At 40.2% G+C, this 22,855-nt stretch overlaps 1 protein-coding gene across 10 annotated transcripts in view; it reads left to right on the top strand.

Moving 5' to 3' along the window:
• Window positions 1-22,855, top strand: part of TJP2 (tight junction protein 2) — an 86,577-nt gene that overhangs the window by 38,760 nt on the left and 24,962 nt on the right. For 9 of the 10 annotated variants that reach the window (XM_061628596.1, XM_061628587.1, XM_061628568.1 and 6 more), the window contains 3 exons: window positions 17,098-17,151; window positions 18,937-19,061; window positions 21,130-21,232. In XM_061628596.1, the coding sequence (XP_061484580.1) occupies window positions 17,107-17,151; window positions 18,937-19,061; window positions 21,130-21,232 (273 nt within the window). In that variant the 5' untranslated portion in view covers window positions 17,098-17,106. Of the gene's footprint in view, window positions 1-15,873; window positions 16,116-17,097; window positions 17,152-18,936; window positions 19,062-21,129; window positions 21,233-22,855 lie in introns of those variants that run through there. The other variant, XM_061628578.1, reaches the window with a different exon arrangement.

Below are 22,855 nucleotides of genomic sequence, written 5' to 3'. Positions count from 1 at the left end.
CCCAAAGAATCCTGGGAAGTGTAGTTTGTGAAGGGTGCTGAGAAGAGACTCCTATTCCCCTGACAGAGCTCCAGTGGCCAGAGTGGTTTAACAGTCAGCCACTCTGATTGAAGCTCTGTGAGTGGAACTGGGCATCTCCTAGCAACTCTCAGCACCCTTCACTAACTACACTTCCCAGGATTCTTTGGGAGAAGCCATGACTGTCTAAAGTGAAATAACAATCTGGTGTGGATGTGGCCAGGGACAGCTTTGGTTTAAATTTGGGTAGGAGGCTACATCTGCCTGCTGTAGAATAAAAAGGTGGGGGAAACCCTGAAAAAGAATGATACTGTTCACAAAGTTTCCTTTTAGAAAGGAAAGGGGCTTCCCCTCTGCCCAATCCCCACCCACCCAATCTCCTCCCCTCCCTGCTGTCGCCTTGCCCCCCCAGTTCAGTTTCACCTATCCTAAGCATGATCGCACAGGAGTAAATCCCACTGAACTCAAAAAGCATGCAAATGATCAAACCTGCCCTTCCCTCCTCCTCCCTTCTATCCCCTCCCTCTTGCCCCTTCCCTCTCCCTTCCTTCACCCCTCCCTTCCCCCTCCCCTCCCCCTCCTTCCCTACAGCTGATCTCCCCCTCCTACAGCGAGATGAGCTGGAGTGCAGGAGTCTGATCGCACCAGGAGGAGAAGATCAGCAGTAGCATGCTACCGCTGATCTTGCCCTTCTGCGCGATCAGCTCGAGCGCGGAGTCTGATCGCACCAGAAGAGGAGGAGATCAGCTGTAGTGTTCTACAGCTGATCTTGCCCTCCTCCAGCGCGATCAGCTTGAGTGTGGGAGTCTGATCGCGCCAGAAGAGGAAGAGATCAGCTGTAGCTCTCTACAGGTGATCTTCCTGTCCTCCGGCGAGGTCAGCTGGAGCGTGGGGAGCTCCAGCCCCCCCTCCAGCTGATTGCCCAGCTGGCACCGAGAAGCGGGACCCTACTGTAGTGGAATAATGGCACTGACTACTCTGTAGAATAATTTCCAATAGACATGAGGAGTGTTTCAGTTTACACAAGATAAAACAGTGGGAGGTGAAATATATTCTAGCAAAATTCTAGGTGTGCTCTATGTTTTTAATTAACCATGCCCACCTTAAGTGGAGTAGTTTAAGCATAGCAGGCTGAAAACATGCATCTTGGGCAGGATGGGTTTGTTTTTTCCAACAGCTACATTCATTGTTTAATGGGACAGATTTTGACAGCTTTAAGGGGTGAGCCTACCTATGTGAAAGTATGCTGGTTACTGTCAGATTGTGATCCGTATGTTACATACAAAACAGCTGTTTGCTAAGGCAGCAAAACATATTCGTGCAATTTGAGTGTAATCGCAGTGGACCGTACAGGGGACTCGTTAAATTTTATTTGTCTGCACTTTGTTATTGTATATATACACCTTTTTGGTTTGTGATGGCTTTTAGTCAAATACAATAAAAATGAACTGAACTGGGCTTAAGTAGCAACATATTGTAATCCGTCTGATTTTACATCAAACTGCAATTTCAGATTCACCTATTAGAGCGTCCAAAATAGAAAGAGAGCATAACCTCCAGTTTGAAATACAAAAGGCTATCTTCACCATGATATGACATCAGCCAATACAAAGCCTTTGAAATTAATAAAAATAAATTTGACACAGATTTCTAGGATGAATAATGAGAGAAACAGAATTTTCTAGGTTAGATTCTCTGTAGAAGCAGTAGTACCACAGAAAAGAAGCAAAGTAAGAAGAATACCAGCAAACATACAAAAATGTAATTCTCCATCTTTGGAGGTGGCAGGTGTTGCCACCACTCACCATATGCTCAGAGGCACACGTTACCAAATTCTTCCAAGCTACACAGGAAGTGGATTGGACTGTGAAAGACCAACCCAAATGGTGTTTGCATTTTGACCAATTTAGGCAGTCCAATATCTCAGAGAGGAGATCAGGTCTCCTGCTCCCCTGGTGCATTCGCTATAGCTGCCCAATTTCCCTGCTTTTTAAAGTTTGATAGAAATATCTGTTGGCGATACGTATGTTCTTAAACCGCAAGGTTTTTTGCCTATTAGTGAATTATTTCCTGTTGGGAAATATACAGCAATAGCTTGAATGCATTGTCACTGGCATAATGCTAAAATTGTTCAAAGGGAAATATTGCACATGCAAGATTCAATAGGTAACAAGTTCGGCCACTGTTTTAGGGGTACACCCTCCTGGTCAGGTGCAAATGGTGCAACAAGAGACAGGGCTTTTTCAATAGTGGCCACTCTGTGGAATGATCTCTCCAAAGAGGTTCACCTGGCACCCAGTTTGATAAGCAGACCTACAGATTAGTCTTTCTCAGGCATTGTCACAAATTGTTACCTGTACAACATCCCCAATTTTCAGCTAGTTACCATTTACTGTTTTCCTTCTGGAAACAAAAAAACCACCTGGGGTATAAAATGTCCCAGAAATGCATTACATTTTGCCATTGGGGTGTATTTATACCACAGCCAGTGTTAGCAGATGGGATAGTAAAACACCCCATGATTTTTTCATAGAAAAATAGTTAGGGACCGGTAAACAGAGCACTGGAGTCAAATTTCCCCTCCCAAGCAAACAAGTTTGCAGTCACATGACAAAGCAGTAAATCAACTTGGGAGTGCATCTTCAAGGTCCCATTGTTGCAGGAGGACACACCTTTGGCTTAAACATGGCTTCTACAGACATGACTTCTACAAGCAAAGTAAGTTTATTTTACAAATGATGGAAATCCTAAATGCCAGGAAAATGTTATGAACACTCCTTCCCATCCTTTTTATGGCATCCAAAGGAGAGAAACCCCTTTCTTTGCCTAGGCTACCCTCCCAACCCCATTTTCTGGGAGAAGCTGGGATGGGAATGGAAGGAACTAATTTCCATACATCCAGGCCTGATTCTCAGCATCCTTCACGGGTTTGCTGGGTCTACTTTGAAATGTCCAGGGCATTCCCTTTGGAGGATGACTTATACCTTGGGAAGCAGCCTGGAGGGATGCAGGAACCCAGCTTGGTTACAGTGGTGTTACCAAGCTTGTAGAACTGTAGTTGGGGACAACTTCACCAGCATTGAGTTGGCTGAACATTGGCTTCAGAAAGATCTTACTCTTCTGGAACAACTGGATGTTGTCACTTTTGCAATAGGATGTAGGATAAGCAAAGCAACAGATGGTGCAACAGCTGTGGGAAGTTCTGTTGCGGGATCCATAGCACAGTGGAAATTAAGCGTGGGGGTGTCAGTAAGGTTGGCACAACTAGATAACATTATTTGGGGAAATTTCTCTAACCAAGGGCAGTTTTCTTGCAAGTTTTTTAAAATGGTGTTAAAGACCCCCACAAAATCATTAAAATTAGTTCTCAATTGTATTTTTTTAGACAGTTTACAATATTTTCACAACATTTCTACTTTAAAAGAAGTTTTTTGTTTATAATTGAAAAAAAATAATAGCGTACTAAAGGAACTGAAATTGTGTTGTTTACCTAATATGCAGTGGGGAGGCCCAAACATTTATTGCACAGAAAAATTCTACCTCCTCTGAATAAGTGTTTTCTGGCTCTGGGTGTTTGAATATTGTTAAGCACACTTCATTTGACACCACAGACACAAATTTTATCTGAGATCAGGTTACATTGGAAATTCCACTGGGGTAGAAAAACACCCCAAACTACCATTAGTGTGATTTTTTTCTTGACATTGGATGAAGGTTTTAATATATTATTATTTATTAAATTTATATTCCGCTCTTCCTCTCAAATGAGTCCAGGAAAGCAAACATATCAGTGTCAAAAGAATACAATTAAAAAGGAAAGCAAACACATTAATGTTAAAAGAATACAATTAAAAAGGAAAGCAAGCACATTGGTGTTAAAAAAATACAATTAAAAATATCTTATTAAAAACATCTAAAAATAACCTCTCTCAGTAATAGTTTCAAAGTTGCCATGAATAGAAACTTTCAGCCATCAAATGCCTGGGTAAACAAGAATGACATCATTTATTTGAGTTGGTTCAATTTGATGGTGATTGTGCTCATGCTTGAGATGTAGTTTTAATTGTTTTTAGTTTTCTTTGTTGTTGTTATGGCTGCTTTTTTGTTTGTGGTTGCAGCTATTTATATTGGATGTTTTTAATTGTTTTATTGTAAGTTGCCTAAAGGCCTTGATGAGTCATACATCTAATAGATAACAATTATTTGTAATCCCACTAGATACAGATTTTTTGGTGGGAAGGCTATTGTTTTTTTATAACCTTGAGTTCACATGTAATGTGCTTTAATGGATACTGTTAACATGCAGCTATTGAAAGCAACTATTCACTGAAACAATGGTTCCAGGTCAATTTGATAAGCTGTTTGAAAGACACCTCCAACTCATGCTCCACAGTGGTGGCAGTATCTACCTGACAGATAAGGTATCATTGTGTGAGTATGTAAAGCAGGGGTAGCTGCTGTTGGATTTGATGTTTTGGTTGTACAATTTATGGCAACCCTATGAATAGGGTTTTCATGGTAAGCAATATTCAGAGAGGGTTTACCATTGCCTTCCTCTGAGGCTGAGAGGCAGTGACTGGCCCAAGGTCACCCAGTGAGCTTCATGGCTGTGTGGGGATTCGGACCCAGGTTGTAGTCCAACACCTTAACCACTGCACCACACTGCTTTCACTGTTGGATTACAACTTCCATAATCCTTTCCATTGGCAATGCTGGCTGGGGCTGATTTAATTGTAATCCAATAATTTCTCAAGGGCACCACAAGGGCTGTAAAGAGTTGAGGCTTCCATTCCTATATGCTCAACTAGCATCTACTTCCTTTGAGTGTAAGGGAGAGTGGGCCTTCACAGTTGCAGGGATTGCATGGTAAGGATGGTGTCTGAGTGAGAATGAGAGAACCACTTCTCTTGCATCCAGGGTCTAGGAGCATCTAAGACTGTGGGCAATTGGCTGAAGTTGCACTTAGAGATGTTTAACTTTAAAGCAGCAGATCTCCTGTAGCTGCAGGTAGATGTTTGTGTTCTAGTGTTTCCAGAGTGCTCTGTGGGTTGCTTTGTTAAAACACCATTTGATGAAGTCTACATACGTACTCTAGGTGTTGATCCCAGGAATGAAGGTGTTAGGATTAGTCTCACTGAGATGTTTCCCTGCACAAGCCCCATCAAACGATGAGGAGCTGTACAACAGAGCAACTAGTTTTCTATTCAGTGTTTTTAGTCCTTTTTAATCTTGTTGTACTTAGGCAATGATGAAAGAATTGGAGAAATCTGTCTTGTCCATCAAGTATCTGCTGTGGGCAAACTACAAATGAAGTTTTACGTGAATGGCTTTACATGGACATATAAGGAGAATCCCCAGACAGCTTACAGGAACATTCCAAATTCTGTTTTTTTTATCTGCAGTTAGTTTTAAAAGTACACCGGTTTTCTCTTTTAGAAATTTGCCTGCCTATCCATTGTATCAAGGCTAAAGTGAATCTGATAAAAATAATTTGCATGGAAAATGGGAATAGAAGAACGTTTGCATTCCAATTCACAGAGTTAATTTCCCCTCTCTCTCTCTCTCTCTCTCTCTCTCTCTCTCTCTCTGTGTGTGTATGTGTGTGTGTGTGAGAGAGAGAGAGAGAGAGAGCACAATAATTTGCTTTCCTGTGTCTTTTGCTCCTGTGTCATTTGTCAAATAGTTGCTTAATACCACCCTCTAGTGGAAAAATGGTTTATAGATCTGCTGTTTTAACATGCAACTCTCTAGCAGCTGCAACAAATCAATTTAATTTACACTGGTCATTGGCATTACTCCAAATTCACAGTAGCTGCAGATATGACCAGTAGCAAGTGATTCAGCACCAGACTAAAGGGCTTATCTGTTTCTGTGTCATAAATTAACGGTTCTGTTCACTTGGCCTTTTGTTGCATTTCTGTAAATGCAGCAACTGCATAAATTAAGGCGACATTCAGATCTCATTGCCAAAATGAGTGAGTAATGAAGGTGCAACCTGAGGGCAGAAGGAAAATTAGCTTCTTGCTGTCATAAAAAAGAAGCTGGGAATACATAAGACTTCTTTAAAATGAAAACATTAAGCAGGGGGAGGTATACCCCCTTGCTGAAGTTGAGAGATGATCAGATGAGAAGGTGAAAATATGTTCAAAAACATGCTGTCTCCTACATAAACAACTTGGGTGGTTTTTTCTACTTATTCTTGGAAGCATGTGCCCAAAGAATATAAACAAGGCAGAGATGTTCCTTTGAAGTCTTAAGTATTGGCATTTGTACGTGCACATTTATGAGCTGAATTCTGGCATTCAACCCTGTCAAGACAGGTACAGCTACTTTTTTTACCTTTCAGCTTGTTCAGATAGATGGGCTGTGCTAACAAGTAGTGACGTGCATCTGTGAAGGACATGACAGTTGAAGCAGCACAAATATTTCATGTTGCCTCAAATGCAGAGACTTTGCTCTGAGTAAGCATGCATAGGATTGTGCTGTAAGTGATGTGCAGGCATGTGTGAGCCAGCCCATAGTTGCTGTTGTGTTGAGTTTTGTGATTACTTGTTGAACTGGATATTGTGTGTGTGTACACATACAGTTATGTACTTTTTATTATCACAGTAACATCTAACTACAGTTTGCAAGCCTGCATTCTGTTTTACATTAGTTCTTCCTAGCCTGGGGCATCAGAGGGTTGGAGAACGTAACCTGTGTGTGTTCCAAGAAAACCTACATTTTGCATGTAGAATATATTATGAAAACTTGCAATATAATATGTTATTAAATGTCACGTCCCATTTGCCTCCAGTGCTTAGGTTGGAAAGACATGGAACACATTAACTTTGATTATAATGAGTGCTACCGTTAGCTTGTCGTTATGAAAGAAAGATTGAGCAAGCAAGGCTGCCACCTTTGTCCTCCATACCTTGAGTTGCTTGCCCCTGTCCTGGATGAGAGAAGAGGATGCTGGTTGGCAGCTTCTTGACAGTTGCCATTTAGTTCTTACATTACTATGAACAAGCTCTTTTGTTACATCAGCGTTTAACTGTTCATGCGGTGATGGGTGTCTCATATGAGCAGTACAATATTGAGGAGACCACCCACAGAATATCTCTGGAAGGTTTCTTTCAGTGAAAGGTAATCAGAATCTCCCTGACAAACTGATCTGTAATCTGCTGCAAATTCCTTGCATCCCTCATAGAGGTGAGCCGTTTGCATGAGTAGTTACATATACACTGGAAGCGAGTTCAGATAATATATGATTCAGCACTTTGTCGGTCTCACCAACGCTGTTATCTTTTCGGCGCCACATCAAGACTTTCCTCTTCTCGCAGGCATTGTAGCATGTGTTTTTAAATTGCTTTTTAAAAAATGTGTTTTTAAATTTGTATATTTGTTTTTAATGTTTTTAATTATTGTAAACTGCCCAGAGAGCTTTGGCTATGGGGCGGTATACAAATGCAATAAATAAATAAATAAATAGCTTTTGTCCTGTGGCCTTTCGTATTCATAGTTACACATGTCTGGGGAGAAGAGGAGATTTCTCTTCTTTGCGCAAACTCTGAAGGAATGCTGTAAATAAGGCAGCGTTCGTACAGTTATTGCTCTGAAAGCCAGGAGGTGGCGTCACAAAGCTACAGGTTTGCCCTTCTGTTGTGAGTTGGTACAACAGCTGTGGGAGTCTGTTGGTGAGGGATTAAGATGCCAGAGGGAAGTACTTGCCTGTCACCAGGAGAAAGAGATGATTGCAGTCAACCTCATCACTCATAGGAGAAGATCAGAAGAGGTGAAATGGGCTGCCAGTGATGAACTGAGCAGGAAGACAAATGGGAGTTGAGGTTGTTTATCGGGTTGGTTAGCAGTACAAGGGGAAGCAACAATGCACATGTGCCTGCTGTCCTTCTCTCATCTGTTTACAACTATGATTGTGGAAGCCAACCAAATGGCACAGAGATAGAATATATGCCCCAACATACAAAGTTTGTGTCCTAAATACTGCTTACAGATCTGGTGACCACTTCTATAACTGCAGTCTTTGGGGATGGGGAGAAGGCTGTATGTTGATGCTTGCCTAGTGATGAACCTGAACCCGTTATTTAAAATAGGGCTTTAAAATTACTGTACCGGATTACAGGAATACCCCGCTATACGGACCTTCACTTTACGGACACTCGCGAGTACGGACATATTTACAGTAGCACCATTCCCCTGTTTACGTACGCTCGCTTCGCAAGAACGGACACTTAACGGCATGATGCCACCGCCCGATCAGTTTCCAACTACAAACTTTTTCTTAAAATAAGGCCTACTGTGTTTATTTTAGTTATAAATGCGTTATTTACATCAGTTATGCCCGTATATGACAAATGAAGTGCAGTATATGCATCGATAAGTGAAAAAAGGTAGTGCTTCACTTTAAGTACATTTTCGGTTTACGTACTCTCTCTGGACCCATTGCGTACGTTAATGCAGGGTATTCCTGTATTTTCTGTTTGAAGAGAATGACATTTGTTCAGGACGTAGGTGTGTTGTCATTTGTGCATATGTGGGTTTTTATATGTTACTACTGTGTAAAATGATGGCAGGATTGGCTGAGTATGTAGGCCACTATTGTATTAGAATTACATAACAATGTTTGAGTGGTGGAAACTGATGAAAAGACTGTGGTGTTCAGAGTCCCTCAATGAAGACAGCTCAAACTCTACAACAAATGTGGCTACATGCTGTGAAAAAGTTGAGGATTTTAAAATGGCATGTGAGTTCATTTAAAAAAAAAGACTTTCCCATCCCCTTATCCATACCAAGATTTTGTTTTAACGTTTTGCATAAGAACTGATTCTTAACTGTATATTCAATGTTGTTTTATATTACTTTAGTCTAAAATAGTTTTCCAATGAAGGGTCTTCCTGATTGTTATGCTTGCAGGTGTTTGTGGGAAACCTGCTTACCATGTCACTCAAGTACCACTAGTACATGAATCATCACATTAGTATTCTAATTAGAATAAATTTGCATGAAATCTATGTAAAATTGCGCTTTGGAAGGTTGTTTAGTAAAATAATGATTCTTCATTTAAAGTAGGCTTGGTAGAATTTGCTAAATGAGTTACTGGTAATTTCTTCACCGGTTTAATAGTGTGGCAGTGGAGTTAACTAATGTGTTCATATTACCTTTTTGCATTTTCCCAAATTGATATATCAATAACCTCTCAAGAATATTATTATTATTTATTACATTTTTATACTGCCCCATAGCCGACGCTCTTTGGGCAGTTTACAACAGTTAAAAACATTAAAAACAAATATACAAATATACAAATTTAAAAACACTAAAAAAAAAAAACAATTTAAAAACACATGCTAAAATGCCTAGGAGAGAGGAAAGTCTTGACCTGGCGCCAAAAAGATAACAGTGTTGGCGCCAGGCCAACAGGTGCATTTGACTTAACCTGTTCCTTAGTGCATTTGTAGTACTATAATCTGTGCTAGGTTCACTGGCTCCTAATATAGTTGGAATGTTGTGCTTGCTATGATAGAAAATTTAATTTCTTTTCTGATACCGTCAGATGGTGACTTTTAACATCTGTGGTTTTACCCAGTCCCCACACTCACTTTGCTCCTTCCATTAATCTGTCAGTATTGGTTAGTATCTCAGCTACAACAAGTAGCTGTAAATTTTATTATGTTAAAGAGATTATGAGTTAGAGATTTAGGTCAACGCAGATGGCTTTTGTGCCTTGTGAACTCCCAAGGTGAACTTGTAGTACGTTGTCAGTGCTGCACTCTGTTTCCTACAGAATGTTACCTTAGGAGCTGCTTTCTCTTAGCTCGATTATTCCAGCACAGGCACACTTTGTAAGAATTTGATATATGGCTTTCCAAGGAACATTTATCTTTCCTGCCTTCTTTTGAGGCACAAATTGTTAATACCAATTTTGAAATAATGTGTAGCTTTATTTACACATTTAAAAAGTGCTTCAATGTTGCATTAATCAATATGCACTTTTTAAATTCTGCAGGTATTATTATTATTAGATTTATGTAGATTACAGTATAGATGTACTGTAGTTTCCAGTACAGTACAACATTTTTCATAGTGAAAATACTTTATAAATATGTATGTAAATGCTGCATAGTTGTGATTAAAAAGAACTCGCTCTGCAGTCTTTTTAGTAGTTCTGTGTGTGTGCATGAGAGAGAGAGAGAATCCTAATTTGGATTCTTAATTGATATAGTTATTATCCCAAGGCAAGGCATTTTGTATTATTGCCTCAAATAATTTGTTGAGAAACTGGACTTTGATCAGACAGAAAAGGTAAGATCTTGCCTCTTTGAATGGATCAGTCTGATTGCCTTATGATTCTCCAGACTCTATTGATTGTGGTTCCATTGTAGACTCACCCTAGTTCAGATGACCACCATAGCAACATAAAGTTTTGCACACAATGGAGAGGACAACAGCCCTTTTCCGCTGTTTGAAAGCTCTCTCTGTGGAGATGGTACAGGGAATACATGCAGTGGTGTGCTGGTAAATATTTAACAACCGGCTCTCCGGAAAAAAAAAATCCAAGCTGGATTGAGAAAGGGAAGAGGCACCAGAGATCCTATCACAAACATACGTTGGATAATGGAATGGACCAAGGTATTTCAGAAGAAAATCACCCTGTGCTTTACAGATTACAGCAAAGTCTTTGATTGTGTAGATAACAATAAAACTATGGAACGGTTTCAAAAGAAATGGGGGTACCACAGTATCTGACTGTTCTGATGCATAACCTATACTCTGGACAAGAGGCTAGTGTAAGGACAGAATATGGAGAAACCAATTGGTTCCCAATCGGAAAGGGTGTGAGACGGGTGTATTTTATCATCCTATTTGTTTAATCTATATGCAGAACACATCATATGGAAAGCGAGATTGGCCCAAGATGAGGAGGTGTGAAAATTGAGGGAGAAATATCAGTAATTTAAGATATCTAGATGATACCATACTCTTAGCAGAAACCAGTAATGATCTGAAACGAATGCTGATGAAAGTTAAAGAGGAAAGCACAATAGCAGGACTACAGCTGAACGTCAAGAAGACTAAAGTAATTACAACAGGAGATTTATGTAACTTCAAAGTTGATAATGAGGACATTGAACTTGTCTAGGATTATCAATACCTTGGCACAGTCATTAACCAAAATGGCGACAATAGTCAAGAAATCAGAAGAAGGCTAGGACTGGGGAGGGCAGTTATGAGAGAACTAGAAAAGGTCCTCAAATGCAAAGATGTATCACTGAACACTAAAGTCAGGATTATTCAAACCATGGTATTCCCAATCTCTATGTGTGGATGTGAAAGTTGGACAGTGAAAAAAGCGGACAAGAGAAAAATAACTCCTTTGAAATGTGTTCGAGGAGTGCTTTGTGCATACCATGGACTGCAAAAAAGACAATTACACAATCTGTAAATATATTTATAGTGCAATCAGATGTTTGTTTACTCAGAAGCAAGTCCCAATGTATTCAATGGGACTTACTCAAACTGGGAAGTGTGCAGAGAACTACAGTCTCAAGTGATAAGGAACTTGTTCTTTCAACTTGTTCTTTTAAGTTGAGACCTTATCCCAGTCTGAGTCTGTGTTGGAATTTGCTTTTTAATATGTTTCTAAGCCTTTTCTTTTTTTAAAAAAAGATGTTTTTTAAAGCTTTAAAAATATTTTCAAAGATGTTTTAATATATTTTAAAGTCTGTTTTTTATGATGTTTTAAAGTGCTTTTATTGCTTTTGCTTGCCGTCCTGGGCTCCTACTGGGAGGAAGGGCGGGATATAAATCAAATAATAAATAAATAAACTTCATTCACCCAACCCAAAATTCAGAATCATGCCTCTTTAGGCTTCCAACTGTTTATTCTTGCTTTATGGTTATTGGATTTTAAAGGGATTTATTTCTTATTGTGAGTTGCCTTGGTTTCCCAACCCTACCTCACAGGGTTGTTGGAAAGACTCCATACACACACTGCAGATGTATAAATACATACAGTCCATATAATAGTTTATTGTCAAACCAGTTGGTCATTGCAGAAAAATCAGTATTAGTTTCCTACAGAATAAAAACTGTAATACCTGCCTACTTGCTTTAAAATAGGACTGGAGAGGGACAGAAAGAGTTAGAACACAAACACAATTCTTTTTTACATTCACTCAAAAGTCCCATTAATTTACAGCACATTCATAACCATGTCTACTCAAAAGTAAGTCCTATTGAATTCAGTGGGATTTACTCTGGGCATATGGGATTAGCATGCTTTTACCCCCACAAAAGCAAGTATTGGGAAGGTTTTGAAAACACTGCCCAGGATCTTCCTGCACACAAGAGGAAAAAAACCTGAAATGTATATACTTACCCAATTTATGAGATTTTCAGATAAATGGGGGGGGGAACCACCATTATCTGACATTGCAGTGAGGTTTTCTAGACACTGCCCAGGTCAACCAAACTGGCTTCACACTGATTGGCTGCAATCCTGAATGGGTGGGGTTAGACTGAGCTACGAAGTGCTATACAGGACAGATTTGTTTTTTAAAAAAAGATTTAACAGTCGGAGGGTGGCTGATGTTTTTATGTATATCTCGAGAACCGGACCACCTAGAAACTAAATTTTTTAAAAAATTAAAGCTGAGGATCCGGGCCGCTAAAGGGGCGCCGGGTGGCATGCAAAGAATCTGGGTAAAACCTGGCTAACCGGGCAATATGGCAACCCTAACTACAACTCCCATCAGCCCCAGCCAGCATGGCCACTGGATTGGGCTGATGGGGAGTTGCAGTTCAAACAAGTAACTTTTCTAAGCTCTGCCCAGAAGCCCATGCTTCTAGCACATGTCTTTCGTCCACCAATCAGAGCAGCAGAAGACTTCCCCTGCTCCCTCTGTTAACAAACGGCTCGCAAAATTCTCGAAACTTTAACAATCAGCTTTTGCGAGCCCGTACAAGCCGGCTCTAGCACATCACTGAATACATGCCATCTGTGTCCCCTTCACCCTCAGTCTTCCAACATTGAGCAAGACGACGTGAAGGGGGATTCTAAGAGTGTTCAACTGAACATGTTTAGAATCCTCCCTGTAATTGGGAACCCTGATCGCATACGGTTCCCAATTTGAAGGGAGGAGTGTAAATGTGTTCCGAGGGAATGCACTTACAATCCCCCTTCAGACCTTCCCACTAAGTGGCCCAATTTGCATGTCACGTTAAGCCATAGTTTGATTTCAATTTTGAGAGAAACAAGCCATAAGATTCAGATGACATGAAGCAAGCTGGAGCCTGGCTTGTTTTGTCCACAGCGCAACAGCAGAAGGAAGAGTGCTGCTGGAACTTTTGAGCCTCAAGCACTAGCATACTGTTTGTTTACATTAAACCACAGCTTGTTTTAAACTATGGTTTAATATGATGTGCAAATCAGGCCAGTGCAGGAGGCTGAGAATGGAGGGGTGACACACACACACACAGCCCCGTGGCCCTCTGTGGATACAATTGACAAATGCCTGAATAGGATTAGAGTTTCAAGCAATCCGCAAGATTTTCACTGGGAGCAAGGGGCTAACACTAAATAAATTTTTTTGCATGTACCTGCAAAGCAGCTGACCATAGGCATCTGGTCTACTAAACACTGAAAAATGTGGTGTGTTGTATGTGTAATATGGAGCTGCCTTCAAATATATACCTTACATGAAAATGGAAATGGACTGCCTTCAAGTCGATTCCATTGTATGGCGACCCCATGAATAGGGTTTTCATGGTAAGTGTTGTTCAGAGGGGGGTTACCATTGCCTTCCTCTGAGGCTGAGAGGCAGTGACTGGCCCAAGGTCACCCAATGAGTTTCATGGCTGTGTGAGGATTCAAACCCTGGTCTCCCAGGTTGTAGTCCAACATATTAACCACTGCACCACACTGGCTCAGCAGTGCCTTACATATATGCAACCAAATCTGAAAAAGATTCAGAAAGCCAGATTTTCTTTGGGGCAGGGTGTTGCTCATTATATGCAGTATATTATTTCATTGTTGTTATATGCCTTCAAGTCGATTTTCAGTTATGTCGTCCCTATGAATCAGCGACCTCCAGTAGCATCTGTTATAAATCACCCTGTTCAGATCTTGTAAGTTCAGATCTGTGGCTTCCTTTATGGAATCAATCCATCTCTTGTTTGGCCTTCCTCTTTTTCTACTTCCTTCTGTCTTTCCCAGCATTATTGTCTTTTCTAGTGAATCATGTCAAGTATGATAACCTCAGTTTCATCATTTTAGCTTCTAGTGATAGTTCTGGTTTAATTTGTTCTAACACCCGATTATTTGTCTTTTTCGCAGTCCATGGTATACGCAAAGCTCTCCTCCAACACCACATTCCAAATGAGTTGATTTTTCTCTTATCCGCCTTTTTCACTGTCCAGCTTTCACATCCATACATAGAGATTGGGCATACCATGGTCTGAATGATCCTGACTTTAGTGTTCAGTGATACATCTTTGCATTTGAGGACCTTTTCTAGTTCTCTCATAGCTGCCCTCCCTGGTCCTAGCCCTTTTCTAATTTCTGGACTAGTCTCCAGTTTGGTTAATGACTGTGCCAAGGTATTGATAATCCTTGACAAGTTCAATGTCCTCATTGTCAACTTTAAAGTTACATAAATCTTCTGTTGTCATTACTTTAGTCTGTGTGATGTTCAGCTGTAGTCCTGCATTTGTGCGTCTGCATATCTTAAATTATTGATATTTCTCCCTCCAGTTTTCACACCTTCTTCATCTTGGTCCAATCCTGCTTTCTGTATAATATGTTCTGCATATAGATTAAACAAGTAGGGTGGTAAAATACACCCTTGTCTCACACCCTTTCCGATTGGTACCAAGTGGTTTCTCCATATTCTGTCCTTACAGTAGCCTCTTGTCCAGAGTATAGGTTGCGCATCAGGACAATCAGATGCTGTGGCCCCCCATTTCTTTTACATCATTCCAGTTTTTCATGATCTACACAATCAAAGGCTTTGCTGTAATCTATAAAGCACAAGGTGATTTCCTTCTGAAATTCCTTGGTCCGTTCCATTATCCAACTTAAGTTTGTGATGTGATCTCTTGTACCTCTTCCCTTTCTAAATCAAGCTTGGACATCTGGTATTTCTTACTCCGTATATGGTAAGAGCCTTTGTTTTAGAATCTTGAGCATTACTTTACTTGCATGAGATATTAAAGCAATAGTTTGATCATTACTGCATTCCCTGGAATCCCCTTTCTTTAGCACTGGACTATTGAACGCTTCCAGTCTGTGGGCCGTTGTTTAGTTTTCCATATTTGTTGATAAATGTTTTGTCAAAATTTGGACAGATTCCGTCTCAGTAGCTTGTAGCAACTTTATTGGTATGCCATCTGTTCCTGGTGATTTGTTTCTTCCAAGTATTTTAAGAGCAGCTTTCACCTCTCATTCTAACATTTCTGGTTCTTCATCATACGGTTCCTCGGTGAATGAATCTGCCATCCTTGCATGTCTTTCATAGAGTTCTTCAGTATATTGTTTCCATCTTATTTTGTTTTGGTCAGACAGTGTGTTCCCCTTTTAATTATTCAGCATCCCTACTCTTGGTTTAATTCCTCTAATCTTTTGAAATAGGGCTCTTGTTCTACGTTTTTTGTTGTCCTCTTCTATTTCTATACAATAACTATCATAATAGTTCTCTTTGTCCCTATGTACTAGTCTCTGTATTGTTGCATTTAGGGTTCTGACCGTGTTTCTGTCTCCTTTTGCTTTCCTTCTCTCTTTAACCATTTTAAGAGTTTCGTCAGTCATCTGTTGAAGTCTTTCTTTTTAACCAGAGGTATTGTCTTTTTGCATTCCAGTGGCCAGAGTGGTTTAACGGTCAGCCCTCTTTCCAGAGAATTCTGGTGATTGTAGCTCTGTGAGGGCAATAGGGCAACTCCTAGCAACTCTCGGCACCCTTCACAATCTGTACTTCCCAGGATTCTTTGGGGGAAGTCATGACTGTTTGAAGTGGAATAAATTTATGGTGTGGATGTGGCCAGGGACATCTTTGGATTAAATTTGGGCGGAAGACTATATGAGTCTGCTGTAGATTTAAAAGGTGGGTGAAACCCCAAAAAATAATGATACAGTTAACAGTGTTTTCCCTTTGGAAAGGAAAGGAGCTTTCCCTCTGCCCAGTGCCCACCTACCCAATCCTATCCTCTCTGTCCCCCTTCCTGCCCCTCCCCCAGGTCAGTTTCTCCTATCCTAAACATGATTGCACAGGAGTAAATCCCATTGAACGCAGTAAGCATGCAAATGATCAAGCCTGTCTTCCCTTCCTCCTCCTTCTTATCCCCTCTCTCCAACCTGCCACCACTCACCATGTGCTCAGACACACGTTACCAAATTCTTCTAAGTTACACAGGAAATGGATTGGACTGTGAAAGACTAACCCAAAGTATGTTTGCATTTTTACAAATTTGTAGGGCAGTACAATATCTCAGAGAGGAGGTCAGATCTCCTGCTCCCCTGGTGCATTCACTATAGATGCCCAATTTCCCTCCTTTTTAAAGTTTGATAGAAATATCAAAAAACAGAAATATCTGTTGGCTATAGGTACATTCTCAAACCGCAGGGATTTTTTTTACCCATTAATGAATCAATTTTGATTGGCAGCAGTTTCTTTAAGGTCTTAGGTCTCTTCAGTGTTTTCTGTTGCAACCATAATATGAGTAATATATGTAAACCGTGTGCTCTACCACTACTGAGATTTAGCCCTTTCGCAAGCAATATGTATCACAAGCACAAATATATAAAGCTCTTGGTGAGAATCATTTACCTTGTGTGAGGTTTGCTTTTAGTGCATGTGGATCAAAAATAAACTGCTGCATGTTCTCCAGCTAAATTTTGCTCTTCAAAAGTGTTTATTTTTTATTCAGGTTCTTGTTAATTAATGTTCATTTCAAAATCCACTGCATTGTGATAATTGAAAAATATGCCTGTTTGATACAGTTTTTGAAGAGAGTCTGTTTTTAATTCAGGAAGGTCTGTCCTCTGTTGTGATAGTCTATTGACTATTGCTTTTCATTGTATAACAGGCCCCAGGCATGGAAGAGCTGATATGGGAACAGTATACAGTGACCTTACAAAAGGTGAGATTATTTCTGGTCTAGTTTTCTAATAGCCTTTTATGCATGTGCCATCTGATAATGAGCTGGCAAATCTGACATGACCCATTTCTACGTTAATCAATTTTTCATTGTGAAACATTTTTAAGTTTCTTAATTAGAGCAGTTAAACTTTTTTTTAAAAAAATACCTTTGTCCCCCTCTTACATTGTTGGTGCAAAAATATTTTTTTTTGTTGAATTAATAGCAGGTCATTTCATATTTGAATTAATAACAGGCCATTATTACAATATTTAAAATTCCCAACATCTTTTTTTAAGGTCCCAGTCATACATAGGAATAGAAGGTCACTCTGAAGTGCCAGCACTAAAACTTGAGACTTTTTCAGCTCTAGTTTTTGATTTATCAAATAGGAAGGGGAATTATTTAGAATTGGTATTCTGTTGGGCACATACATTGAATTCAGCTTGTTGAGTGTGTGTATTTGTAGGTGAAAACCCAATCCTATGAATTGTATTGGAAAACTGTAAGAAGCCAGTACAAATATTAGAACCTTGGTATAAATTACTGAAACCTTCTGGAACGGTTGAAGTTCCAAATAGCTATCAACAGCAGACTGTCACACAGTATGGTTACAAAATTAATTATAAAACCCAACTGATATAATTAATAAGACCCCGTATTAATTATAAGTTATCTTGGTCCTAGATTTGAAGTTGGGGTGTGTGTGTGCAAAAGGTCACTTGGCATAATGGCTGTGTTCATATTTAAACCATGGTTTAGTGCTCTGTGGACAAGTGGACTCTCACACACTCTCTTCCCATTTCCTGTGTGGCTATAACTTATTTCTAACCACAATCCCTGGTACATATGGAATGGTAAATTGGAATTCTTTAAAGGTAAAACTACACTCTGCTGAAATCCGCCTGGCTGTGTGTGAGAAGGAGACGGGACCAGGGAGTGCACAAGTCCTACTGCCCTGGCTCATTCAGGTTCACCAGTGTAATGCTAAACCATGCTTTGCTTTACGTGCGAGTCAGCACAATTTGTGAAAAGTGTTTTTGGCCAATGTTGCAATCTAAAGCCATGTATTATAGCTGAATGCCATTAATTGCAAGTGCCTACCCTCCTTTTTACCCTTCCTATCGCATATGGCAACAGAAATACCATATGTAATTATATTGCAGATTTGGGGGAGGGGGAGGAGGAGACAGAGAGCTTGCCAAGTGAGTTCATGGCAGAGGTGAAAGTCAAACTGGGGAATTTTTGATTTATAGGTCAATCTCTTGGGTACACTCCTTTCCCTATAGTTCTAAATTGCCCTTGAGTCAAAATTTCCTGGCTGTACTGATGTGTGCATAAATGGCCTGGTCAGCACATAATGCTAAGCTGTAGTTTGTTTAACAAACCACAAGTTGGTTTACAGACAATCAAACAAACCAGGTTCATATGTAATGCCAACAACAAATCATGGCTTCAGATGATGGGGTTGGGTGGCAATAAGCAAAGCATAGTGAAGTCACTGGACAGGGTTCACACAATTCTAAGCCACAGTTTAATAAGCCATGGTTTAATAAGCCATGGCTTAGCATTATGTGCAAGCCAGGCCTATGCCTGTTACAGATTGTAGCACAAATGGAATCCATTTCTTAGTCTTGTAGGGAAGGACAGGTTATATATTTCAAATAATTAAAGAATGCTCATAGCATGTGTAAAGCATCCATTTGTCTTAGCATTTTAACAATTTCAAATGCTGCTCTGGTTGTCTGTTAAAAATAAGTGTTGTGCATTTTTATTTCATTCTTTAAGGACTCAAAGCGAGGATTTGGGATTGCAGTTTCTGGTGGCAGAGATAACCCTCATTTTGAAAATGGCGAAACATCCATAGTTGTGTCAGATGTCCTTGCAGGTGGCCCAGCAGATGGATTACTTCAGTAAGTAAGCTTGCTTGCATCAGTAGTGCCTGGCTTTCTTGAGAATTTGTCTACAAAATGTAAATGTAATTGTGGGCTATTGTGAAGGTACAAATTTCACCAAATTTGTGTGATGATTTGATCCTGCCATTTTTATCTAGAAACCTGGATACAGCCTAGATATTCTTACTTTTACGAGCCTGGCCTAGTGACTAGAGCACTAGCTTTGATTGAAATCCCTGCTGAGCGATAGAATGCATTTGAATTGGAACATCTCATGCTCCTGATCTGCCTTTTCACGGGAAGGGTGCAGGATGATCTCATACAAGCACAGCACATTGGGTTATGTGGGCAGCCGGGATCATATTGGCCTTGTGGCCTCCATCTGCCATTCAAGCTTCCTGTGTTGGCCTGCAGATTCCTGCATTGAGCAGGGGATTGGACTAGATGACCTCCAAGATCCCTTCCAGCTCTAAAATTCTGTGATACTACATCAGGTTTGCCAACTTGTGGCACAAGGCTGTACTAAATTCATGATAGTTAAATAATAATAATAAAATTTTATTTATGAGTCGCCTATCTGGCCGAATGAACGGCCACTCTAGGCGACGTACATAACACAGTAAAATACAATATAAAAACCAATGAGGACCACAATCAATAATTAATCTAAACACCACCCTTCCAGTTAATAACAGCATTAAAAACTAATCTACCCCAAAGATCCCGTATGCCTGCCTGAACACCCAGGTCTTCAAGGCCCGGCGGAAACCTATCAGGGAGGGGGCATGGGAAGATCGAAAGGAAGGGAATTCCAGAGGATGAGGGCCACAACCGAAAATGCTCTCTCTCTGGTCTGCACCAGCCTAGCTATTTTAACTGGTGGGACCGAGAGAAGGTCTTGCATGGCTGATCTCGTTGGGCGGCATAATTGGTGACGCTGGTGGCGCTCCTTCAGATAAACTGGGCCGAAACCGTATAGGGCTTATTAAATAAGTTTAATAAATAAGGATGTGCCGCTAAAAATATATCTCTGTGTCCCTCACTGGGTTAATGCAGAACAAGGATCTTTCGAATTATAGTTTGGGGAATGTTCTTAGGACTGGTTTTGTTGCATTTGCTTGCTTGTGTTTTGGTCATGGAATGTCGTATATTTCAAGACAGTTAAACAATTAAAACTAAGTAAGCCTATGGATAATATTTAACAGATTACAGATTGTGTTCAATGTAGTGCTAAGTCTCTGGTTCCATCAGCACAAGGATTTCTCCTTGTGCAGCAGGACATTCTCCCCCTCTCCTCTGCCTGTATGCCCCCAAATCAGTTCTGTGGTTTCCCCCAGCCTTCCAGGACAGGTTTGGGGAAGGTGCAGGACACATATCGGGGAGGGGGGAGTCCTGTTGCATTAGTGCTAATCCTTGCACTACCCAGTTATATAGTTGAAGCCGCCTTTTAGCTTTTACATCTGTTTTTGTTTCTTATAGTAAACAAAGGTTATAAAACTTTGTTGCTAACATAATGAAATGGATGTCTGTGGGATTAAGTTCTGGGAATATGTCATGAGGAACATAGCATGTAAAACAACAAAGGGAGGAAATTTCCAGCTTTCCAGCAATGTTGAACTGTAACTATTCTGAAATGTTGCTTAAGCATGAATTTAATGGAACGTGATTTCTCTACAGAAATAAAAGGGTTCACTTCAGTGCTACTCTGCATGCAGTGCCTGAACACAGGGCAATCCCCATGATAAGGCATTATTACGGGACCCTATCTTCTCTCCCTGTGTGCCCAGGAACTAAGAATGCCAGGACATTAAAAGGAAGAGAAGGCCTGTTCATGATATCCATATCCCCCATTCCTTGACTGAGCTGAGTACAGAGGCCTGGATGGGGGTAAGGGAGGCAAGCACAGGCTATCCATTCACCAGAATGGTTTTATGGAGAGGCGCAAACAGGGTTCTTGTATGCAGTATGGGGATCCTTACTTTTACATGGGTAGGACTGGACTGAACCCAACACTTGTAACAAAAGTAACATTAAAATCAGTATTAGATACAATCTTTTCTAACTAACAACTCACTTCTGTTTGCAGAGAGAATGATAGAGTGGTTATGGTTAATGGTACACCCATGGAAAATGTGCCCCATTCTTTCGCAGTGCAGCAGTTAAGGAAAAGCGGGAAAGTGGCTGTCATTGTAAGTTAACAATTACTTATATTTAGAGAGGCCCCATGGGAGGCCGTAGCAAAGGTGCAGCTATAGAGAATCTTAAGCTTTTGACAGAGCAAGTTTTACTTAAAGTACCTATGAGGTCAGCATCCGGATCTGCAATACTGAGTACAGGATATGCATATTTCTTTGATGTGATTATTGATTTTTTTTGCATCTAAACCTGAGGCCTCGAGGTAAATAAGCACATATTCAAACCACAGAGAATATATATGTGTGTGTATATATATGCGTGAGCCTCCCTCTTTCCCCATAACAGCAACTGGGAAGAGTGTTAGCTTAGTACATGTTTTGCATGCAGAAAGTCCCAGGCTCAAAATGTCTATTTAAAGTTTTACAGGTTGCAGAACTGGGGGAGACCCTGTAAAACCATTTGGCAGTTGGAGCAGGTAGTGCTGGCAAGATGAACCAATGGCTCGGGTCAAGGCAATTTCATATGTTCAACTAAACAGCAGCTCTTGTGTCACAAAAGAGGGAGAGAATTTTTAATAGATTTTTCATAGTACAAACTGAAATGATTTCTCTTTATAGAACATATTTTCCTCTGTCTGGAAATAGCACTTCATAAAATACGGGATGAAGAATTGCGTGAAACTTGGAAGTGTGTGTAGTTGCTAGTTATCCTAAGTTGGTACAATAAAACTATTCATTTAACTATTTTGTATTGGATGCCCTTTAAGATTGATACCAAAACGTAGCTTTTGTTGAACTTCAAAACTAAGCAATAGGGTGCATGCACTGACCTGAAAGTTGTTCTGGAGTATGGGGGAGAGTTGTATTGCCAGCTTCCTCAGACAGCAGGTCCTGCAAAGTCCATTTACAGAGAGGGGTTAAGAAGAAGGTACTTGAGAAGGAGCAGACAGTGTTTAATTTATAGAAGGGAAGAGGAATCTGTGGCCCTTCAAATGTTTATTGGATTACAACTCCCATCATCCCTGACCACTAGCCATACTAATAGAGACTGATGGGAGTTGGAGTCTGACACCATTTGAAAGGCTTCAGGTTCCACACCCTGATAAGATACACACACATGCAGGTAGTCTTTTTGTTCCCAATGGCTTGCAGCCCAAAATTGTGTATGTAATGTTTGCTTGAGGAAAGAACTGTGTTTTAAAATAACTTTAAAAGAGTTTAGACATGTTTACATTCTGTCATTAAGGAAATGAAAAATTAAAGTCATTCTGCACTTAGAAAACTTTATACTGTGAACATATTTGTACTCTTTTTTGTCTGTTCTTAAAAGTTTGTGTTCTCATAAAGAGTAGACCAAAAATGAATGGAAAGGGGTGGAGGGAGAGAAGATTTCTCAGGCCTGATTTGGAGATGATGCCACCAGGTGCACTTACCTGGGAAGCTTGTTTCATGTTTAAAAAGTGCATACTGAGTCCTCAGGATCTTATATGTGTAGTGTTACTGAGCTAGTGACCTGTTTAGCTGAGCATACTGCTGACATCTTAACATTTGAGGACAGCTGCATGGAACACCACCTTGGCTTAAGTGTTAGATAGCATTGCATCTAAACTGGGTTGTGCTAACATGGTGATGGGTTTTTGCAGCTGAATGTAAAATGATAATGGCTTTTATAAGGAA

Source organism: Rhineura floridana, chromosome 1 (genome assembly GCF_030035675.1).
Source record: "Rhineura floridana isolate rRhiFlo1 chromosome 1, rRhiFlo1.hap2, whole genome shotgun sequence".
NCBI lineage: Eukaryota > Metazoa > Chordata > Lepidosauria > Squamata > Rhineuridae > Rhineura > Rhineura floridana.
The sequence above is the reverse complement of the archived record's forward strand: the minus strand, read 5'-3'. Positions and strand labels throughout refer to the sequence as shown.